This window comes from Penaeus monodon, chromosome 8 (genome assembly GCF_015228065.2).
Source record: "Penaeus monodon isolate SGIC_2016 chromosome 8, NSTDA_Pmon_1, whole genome shotgun sequence".
NCBI classification, from domain to species: Eukaryota; Metazoa; Arthropoda; class Malacostraca; order Decapoda; family Penaeidae; genus Penaeus; species Penaeus monodon.
Window position 1 is genome coordinate 20855751 of NC_051393.1, and position 9373 is coordinate 20865123.

The following is a 9373-nucleotide window of genomic DNA, read 5'->3' on the forward strand; positions in this document are numbered from 1 at the left end:
TTTTTTGGGGGTAACGGGGGTTTTTGGGCTTGTTTTTTTAAAGGGCGGGGGTTTGTTTTAAGAAAAAAGGGGGGTATAAAAAAAAAAGGGGGCCCTCAAATAATTAATACTGTGTGGAACAAAGTTAAAAATATAAGGTGATATAGGCACAGTTACAGATATAACATTAGGAATAATTCTTGCCACCTGAAGCCGCCACTTATTTCCGATATCATACCGATAAAAGCTCTTCTAAATGTTGGATTATCAGTCAAACTTGGCCATTTATCCCAACAACGCAACTGATGCAACGAATTGAGAATACTCACAGGGAAAGCGTTAAGGATAAGTAATCTACAATGTAGCAAAAAAAGTTCATCAGAAATTGTTGCAATTTGGAAAATTTTTCGAATGCCAGGATAACATGTGCCATGCTGTGTCTGTGCGAACTCACCTGGAGAGGAACAGTTAGGTTGACAGCATCATTGATAACAAAGCTGTCCATGTATTCCATAATTTTAAGGGATGAGGGGTCGACCAGGTTGATTGTAGCTCCTTCTGCCATGAGGACGCCTTCGCCACTGGTCACTCGTACGCTGTCATTAAAGATTATACGACCTGGCATGTGCAAACAAAATTGTTACATGTTACTTTTGTGTATACCGTATTTATGAAAATAGGTACCTCTGGCTTCTTTTTATAGCAACTGTGCACCTTCATTCCTAAATAATGAAAATTAAAATGTAAAAGAGCCAATTCTGACCTTGCATCCTTGCTTGTTGTTACAACAAAAACTTCAGAAAATAATGCCGGGAAAAACGTTAATTTGGCATTTTCCAATTTTTTTTAAAAAATATATATAGTTTTTGCGGCTTTTTTTCCCAAATTTTTTTTATTATTTATCAAAACATTTCTAATGCAGTTAAATGAAAATATTTTTTTTTTTTATCCATGGGCGCCCTTTATGTATAAACACTAATCTTTTTAAAACAATTTGGATTTATGGGGAAATGCCCTTTTTTGGGATTCGAGTTTCATTAACGTTACCATATATACACACACAAAAAAATAATATAAAAAAATATATATACATAAACAGATTCAAATCACCCGTTAGTTATACTAGTCGATTAAGAAATGCTTTTTGCTATCGTCAAAAAGTAGAACTACCCCGGGCACCCTTACGGTACCCAGGTCGAGAATCCTACAAGACAACAATGATCACCTGTGTCTAAGGTCTGTAAACATACCGTTTATAATGTGGTCGCCGTAGTAAAAAACTGCATCTTGGCTGAAGTTTTAGGCCCTTTTTTATTTCCAATTTATGGCCGTAGCTAAGTGCTCGTCAAAATGATAGTTGCCAATATGACCCCAGAGGAGGACATTTTTATCATGCATTCCATGGGATTTTATTCACCCCTGGGATTTGGTTTAAAATCCCTTCCCCCGCTAAACACCCGGTAAGCTATCACCTGTAGAAACCATCGGGATAAGAGTAAAAAACTTTTTTACTTTCATTTTCATAATGTAGTTTTATCTTGAGGGTAAAAACTTTCTTATTTTACCTGATAAAGTAAAGTCACCCGAGGTCTTAACAACAGACTCATTAAGCAGTTTCAAATCAACATTATTTATGAGTTTTACGTCTGCGTTGCCCTCGACCTTGACGGTACCCAAAGTATAGTCTCCTCTCAGGATCTGGGTTGTTTGCACTGTTGTGTACACGGTGCGATTCGACAGGTCAGCTAAATCAACCTGTGCAAATCCAATGGAAGCTCTACAACTGTAAGAATACTGCGTGCAATATACCAGCTAATGAACAGGGTTTGAATACATACACCATTGACCAAACCAGCATTCAATGTCTCAGCCACAGTTAAATTTTGGAAGGTCTTCACAGAGGTGAAGGTGGCGTTAGAATCCTTTACAACCATGTGTTCCGTATCTACTCCGTTAATAAGCATGGACACGCCATTGTTAGAGTTAAGAGCCGTTGCATGGATGTGTCCGTACGCATGGTGCCCGGTCACTTCCTGAGAGGTGGCATTCTTCAGCATAAACTCTGGAATGAATAGGTGAATCCAGGTAAAGTCCTCAACGTGATAAGCTTAGAATTCGCCACACACACACACACGCACACACACACACACACACACACAGAAACAGAAACACACACACACACACAGAAACACACAAACACACACAGAAACACACAAACACACACAGAAACACACAAACACACACAGAAACACACAAACACACACACACACACACACAAACACACACACACACAAAACACAAACACACAAAAAAACAAAAAACACACATACACAAACACACAAACACACACACACACACAAACACAAACACACACACACACAGAAAAACACACACACACACACAGAAAAACACACACACACACACACACACACACACACACACACACTTCGAACTAGGGTCATTCCGTGTATGAAACCGGAGGACCAGTACTAAACCCAAGCCACACGACCCCCCAAAAAAGAGTGCGCAACCTGGATCTAACCAACTCTATAGACATTACCTATTTACTCATACTAGAGTAATGACAGCTTAGTTTTTACACACTCCCTGTGGGCACTCGGTGGAAATTTATTTAGCAATGCAATGCTGCATTGATATCGATAAATAACCCTTCTGACCAGGATCCGGGCATGAAAAGGGAGGGCTTTTTGGTGGGTCGTGTGGCATGGTTTGTTTAGTACTGGCCTTCCGGTTTCATAGCCGGAATGACCTGGGTTCGAGTCCTGGTCAGGGAGGGTTGTTATTTATCGATATCAATGCGGCAATGCATTCATTATTCCATCATTCATATACACATGTGCATACACACACATACATAGTATATATACATATATTACGCGCACAGACAAATGACACACAGAAAACATTTGAATTCTATAATATATCGTCGATACCGATATGAACACATGATTGATGAACATGAATGTAACAGACTCACGGTCCGAGTAGATGCCGTTGATGGTGGCCGCTGGCAACCCCGTGCGCGTGATAAAGCGTTCCGTGTTCATTGTGTGGAGTGATAGGACTGAGCTAACATTCTGGTCGATTCCGTCCATCATGAACATACGGTGGATGTTCAGGAGTGGCACATCATTTAACTGTGAAAATAGCAGTTGTAATAACTGGGAAATCTTACTCACCTTCGGTGATGGAACTACTGTCATTGTTTCACTTTGCTCCATTTACCGTTCTATATTATAGTGCATTTGCATCTGACATGACCGGAATCAGCTTGCTGGTGAATAAAAATCCCTCCCAAAAATATATAACCAACCCAGTTTATTGCAAAGACTAACAATTGGAGCAAGGAAATTTAAACATCTATAAATATATAAACTATTTACCAAATGTAAAACGCTTTGCAAATTAAGATGTAGGGGCAGGTAAAAAAAACTACATTTAAAGGTAAATTTAGTGGGGGGGAATACAGAAATAGAACGTCATGCGGAACGAGGTGAAACAATTCTAACATTTTCATCAAGAGGCGAGTAAATTTTTCCAGTTATTTTCCTTCGCCCCACATTTTCCGTCTACAACAAGTGCATGTTCATAATATTCCCCCAAGTTTTAGCTTAAAAAATATTCTCGAACACTAAGATTTTGGAAAGGGAAAACGATATTAAAAGATTTTGGACTCTTGAAACTTAATTTAGAATGTTTCACTAGTTTTTTTTTCCCATCCGGTTCTTCCTAAGCCTCAGATTCATTAATTTAACGAAATCCTCGCCACTTTGGCTGCTTCACACTGCCCCATCTTAAAACAGTCCGATTCTTGTTCTCGAGGCGTTTCTAGTGGCTCTCCCCTTTACCCTCAACCATAAATAAAGAAAGGATCATAACCGATCCTCCTCCTCTGGACCATCGTCTGTGAAGTCTGACTCGGACGTTTCATGACGTCTCTGCTATAATCACATCTGAAAATTCTAGAATATAAGTATCATATATCTGCCTAGGGGGTTTCTGCCTCCCGAATGTTCAGAAACAATCTCTAGGCCTTTTGTCTTTTTTTGAGCTATCCCCCAAAAGACCAACAACAGATTTTTTTTTTAAGGGCAGAGGATCGAGTCCCTTCAAGGATCTTTGGCCTCATTAGAGTTTGATTCGAGGCTTCAGTGATCTTTAGTTTGAGCCTTTTGATTTTCCGACAAAGAAGCCAGCACTGCTTTCGTTTCAGCCGGGGATCGTCCCCACTTTCGTCAAGACAGGATTCAAAGGTTCCACCTAAATATAAAAGAATTTCTTTGGATATAGAAAAACCGAAAAAAATGTTTTACCTAGTAAAGAAAATGGAAGGAAAACGAGTCGAGAATTCATCCAAATTCCGTTGTCAAATCAAAAAGGAAAATCTTTTAAATGAACACAGCGAAAACAAATGAAAAAAAAAACAAAAAAAGCCCAAGAAAGGGTCTCAAACTATGGACTAAACCGGCTAATAGAGTAATGTAAAATCAAAGGAGAATAGTTTAATTCTTAAAGTTTTTTCTCAAAAATTTTGACAAAATATCATACCTAAGTGGTAAAAAAACGTAAGCAAGCCCTTTTTTTCGTAAAAAAAAAAAACAATATATACAGAAGTGAGAGCAACTGCCCGCGTGTGCACTGACCCGCCAACAGATAGCCGAGTGATGGTTCCGGGTATGTCACACACATGTTTTTGGTAGTGACGAAAAAAGAGGGGCAAAGGGAAACAATACCAAAAATAAATGAAATAGAGTGAACTCATAAAAGCGATGCCCTGTATTCATAATAACGTAGTTATGAGGATGATTAAGATTAGTACAGCAAGTTAAGTAAACATTAAATTATGAATTAGTTAAAATAAACTAATGATAAATGATTTACGATAAACAAAACATCTGGTAAATATTAGTAAAATTGTAAGTTTCTGATAGGAGTACAAGACGAGTTAAAGCTTCCCTCCACTTACCCTGTCGATCCTGGTAACGTTTGACTCGAACTTATCACAGGAAAGCGAAGTGGCATCAACAGGGCCGATGATGTTTTGGGTTTCCCCAAGAATGATAAAGTATGTCCGATATGTTGGAGGCGAGGGTCTCCACAAGATCCTATTTAGGGGAAAACATGACATTTGGTACATTTATTTGAGGGATACAGAGTTTTCGAAATCTGAGTGTCTAAAGGTGAGACTAACCTCAAGTTCAGAAGTTTTGTTCGAGAAACTGTGGAAAGTGTCTGCTTTCGGGTCGACAGCGTCACCCTCCCCAATATGGTAACGGTATGAATAGTAGTCTTGCCTCTAACAAAACAGCCCACCAGAAAACGTCACTGGACCGGTCCAAGTCTGCAAAAAGTTTAAAAATTTTTATAATAGATTTTTGATAGTCACAAAGGGAGTGGTGGTATCACACTGATAGCTTACACTCGGGCCCATTGTCACCATTAATTTTCAAAATAACTAAATTGGTATTGGATTACCAAAAATAGGATGCTTTTCTACATTTTCCTTGACCTCGCAAATTTTTCGTACATTCGCATTTATGAAGCTACAGATCGTTATTAACAAATTGCTATTTTTTACCACCTGCTTCAATCTGTGGTCATCAGGCCACCAGTCGCTGTAACACTCCTCGAGGTATGATACCCACGCTGCCTTTCATCCAGCTCGATTCGCAAGTCTTTTAGGCAAAGGAGAAGTCCGCCTGCGCATTCATGGGGGCGCTGAAATGTCATAAAAGAACTTTCGTCGTCCTATTGCGATGATACGAGTTTTCGTAATCACATACAAAAAGGGGGGGGGGCCTGTTTTTTATTATTTCATTGCATTCCACAAATTGTCCCTTTTTAACGGAGTTTTCCTTACCCAATTCGATTTCCTCTATTACAACATCTAGTGCCCCCAGACTGCTATTGCCTTGTCGTCTTTGCATGCGTAAATTAACACATGCTTTTCTTCCATTGGGACCATGAACAATTATCAATGAGGCTACAGGTGGTTTCTATGACGAAGTCGGAGCGGTAATGCCCGGATGTATCGTCCGTGTAAATAGTAATTCCTACCCTGAACAAGAACATATTTGGTTGAATAATAGTGAAAAAAGTGTAGTTGAAATCTTTCCTACAACTCCACCCAACTGACAAATACTTTGTTACTCACGCCATTAGAAACCATTACTATAGTTTCGAGGGAATTGAACAAGAACGTCTGCACGCTGCTGCTTTCATGCATCAGGGGAATGGAGTCTAAAGCTTCCCAAAGAAGCAGCGGGTTCACCTAGTGTAAATATAATTTTGTTTATAAACTGTCTGCATAGTTATTTCAGAAAAACAGTAGGAATGCGGGAAGAAAGTTATTTTCTGAGAAAATACTCAAATCTCAAACTAACTTGTCCACCAGAAATTTTGGGAGATCCTCCATTATCAGTGTCACAATATAATGCTTGTTTTCTTGTGCTTCAATGTAGTGCAAAACTTTGTAGACTCAGTGTCGGAATTTGTTGCAGGAGGGCCCACAGTTTGTACCACAGGGTCGAAAATTGTACACTTGTGAACCTTTCCTGAAGAGAAACAGTTTTCATTTTAAGGTAGTAAAGATGTAGAGGGAAGTACCAAGCATTGCACATCAATTCTTTGCAAGTTAGTTTGGATAAAAAACTCGAGAGAGAAACTTGTACATTACTTTGTTGGTACTCACAGAATATGCCATGGCAACACGAGATAATAATTGCCCCATTCACTGAAGCCTGTAACATCATACACATCCTGGTTCTGAAGACTAGCTCATCTTGGGGATCAAAGTAATTGCCATTCAGCGATATATCTTGAAAACCCTAAACATGAAAATGTAAAAAAACAATACGGGACCTGATGAGACATTTTACACCATACTATGTATCACCAATTTCATTAATTACAATGACTTCATTAGACTTGAAACTGCAGAGATCCGAGATCTGGCATGAAATGAACCATCGCCGGGTGGGTCCTTGGCGCCGACGACCAAATACAAAATCGCCCGCCGCCTCGAAAAATAAACAGGCCGCCCACCAAGCCTTCTCCCGGGTAATCGACTGGACTCGGCCGCCGTCGGCGAAGCGAGGTTTCCCCCCTCACGATTCTACATAGTTGGCTTAAAGGGGGGCCACCGCGATCCAGAGCTGTCCGCCCATGATGTGGCCTCTGGATCAAGTAATATAAAAATGATTTTTATAGGAGGTTAGATACATTGTAAATAAAAGAGGAGAAGGTATTAGGCTTACAAATTATCACATTCTTGTAATAAATAAATTATATAACTGATATCCAAAATTACTAATATTACTTAATGCTTATTTATAATGGGGCACAAAAACCTTAACAACAAAGGGAAATATATTAGCAGCACAAAGAATATGATATGTCTAGACTTACAGTAATTTTGTCCACTCCACCGAAAATATTTAACTCTGAGTCTACTAAATGGTGCAGTGCGCTTTCATTTCTGGATCCCTCGAGCACCGTGAGGTTATGATGGCTATGTAAGAAGTGGAAAAAAAAAAGCGTTTATGAGATTATGAAACTAGAAAATACTAATCCCAAAATTTAAAAAGAAAAAAAAACAGCGAGCACATGTTTGGAAAAACTCTAGTAATCACACTAGGAATAAACATCTGACTAATGTGTACTTTACCTGTGATAGCCTAACCCCAAATATTTTTTGTCTTGCGAAACCCACAGCCTGCAATGCTGAACCTTTTAAAGGAGAGAAGGTTACTAGCAACTGACGCCAGTTTGTCTGTTCTATTTCCCTTTCAGGGAAGTACGTAAAGGTCTGGAAATATCGATGGTTTTTTTATACCTAAAGACTAGGAATGGGGTTTTTGTGCGTCTCACAGGCCAGGTTTTCTTGTTGCTGAGGTATTTAAACGAAACAATGAACCGAACTAAACATGCTTTTCCCTTTGGTAATTTTTAATATATTGCCCAAAGCAAAAAAATTTACCTCGTTTATATCTCCGGTTTTACGGAAAATGCTTTGCTAATCTGAAGTTTTGAAACATCCCAAATGTTATCTGTAATGCTTCGGTTGCTAAAGATCGAAGGTCTTATACATCGTAGCCATCTGACGAAAAAAAGTATAGTTCAATTTTTGCTCCCCTTTGTTCAAAAAAGTTTACACCCCTTAGTGAAATATAAGCATAAAATCTTTATACAGAAAGAACATTCCTATATTTTGTAAGGGAAATTAATAGGGTCAAAAAAGGCCCCTTCCCTTTGAAAAATTTCACCACACATAAAGGACCGGAGTTTCAAAAGCCTTAAATTAAGGAGCGCGGGAAACCCTTAACCGTCTGTGGCAGCCCAAATCACCCCCGGAAAAAGGCGCTGTATCTGGGTCTTAGTTTCGTAGTACAAGGGTCGGATCTTCAGTGGCCAATCACAGCTACTATTTTAGGGGCTCTTACACAAATTTTACCAATCACAAGCAATAAATGCTATCAGCACTTACGAGCCCATGGTATTTGGAACTTTTAACGGTCTTTCCAGAATTTCAGAGAGGGGAAATGCAAGATCCTTTATATATAAAAATAAAAAAACACCTTTTTAAGGGAATGCAGGAGATCGTGAACATAGGAACTAAGTATTGTCTACGCGAAATGGCTAGTATTTCAAGGGTAATTTTAGCATCCACCTTCGTCAAAAACCGATAATGCTTTGAAAAACTTTTTAAAGGATAGTTATTTGTACATCTTCCATTGAATCTTTGTGATGCTCACCCATCCTTAAACGACGATGCACCCAAAGAAAAAATTGTATTAAAAGATATAAACAGTATTTAAAAAAAAAGACAAAAGCATTGCGTCTGAAGCAAAAACGTACTTATCTAGTTAAGTGTAATGCGTTTACTTTGGGGTTGGAGGAAATACTGCATATTGGCAATACAACTTGTTTTCTGGAAGGTCTATTCATTTCTTTATTTATTAGTCCATCAACTTCTTTTGGGCAAAATCAAATATAAGGTAGTAATTTTTTACGTCTCAAAATGTGATTTATGGTTCCCCTAGGGCTGCTCTCCCCCTGCCTTACTCAAGGCCGATTCTAAAGAGGCGGACCCCTTTCTTTAGTATGGGTTTAGGAGCTCTCGGCCGTAAGCCACGGGGCGCCTTAAGGAGATACAGTGCCGTAATGCATTTGAGCACCTGGCCCAGGGGAGGTGACAGCTTTCAAGGTCCTCATGGGGTGGTTGGGGTTGTGTGCTTCCAATAAAGGGATCAAATTCATAAACTTTTTGCAAAATTAAGGCACTTTTTCAATTATATATTAAAAGGGTTTTAAAACATGTAGTTTTTTTTCTCGGCTTTTACAACAAAAAAAAGACAGTATAACAACCACCTTT

The 9373-nt window shown here is 38.9% G+C and overlaps 2 protein-coding genes across 2 annotated transcripts in view; both read right to left on the bottom strand.

Moving 5' to 3' along the window:
- LOC119575903 (SHC-transforming protein 1-like) overlaps nt 1–412 on the bottom strand; it is a 24850-nt gene extending 24438 nt beyond the window's left edge. The window contains exons 1-2 of the mRNA XM_037923440.1: nt 404–412; nt 111–228 (exon numbers count right to left, since the gene is read on the bottom strand). Of these exons, the coding sequence (XP_037779368.1) occupies nt 111–228; nt 404–412 (127 nt within the window). The remainder of the gene's footprint in view (nt 1–110; nt 229–403) is intronic.
- Nucleotides 413–1388: 976 nt separating this feature from the next.
- The window catches only part of LOC119575905, a 16694-nt gene continuing 8709 nt past the window's right edge, over nt 1389–9373 (bottom strand). Inside the window, exons 14-17 of the mRNA XM_037923441.1 lie at nt 2978–3137; nt 1818–2041; nt 1541–1734; nt 1389–1449 (exon numbers count right to left, since the gene is read on the bottom strand). Coding sequence (XP_037779369.1) covers nt 1389–1449; nt 1541–1734; nt 1818–2041; nt 2978–3137 — 639 coding nt within the window. The remainder of the gene's footprint in view (nt 1450–1540; nt 1735–1817; nt 2042–2977; nt 3138–9373) is intronic.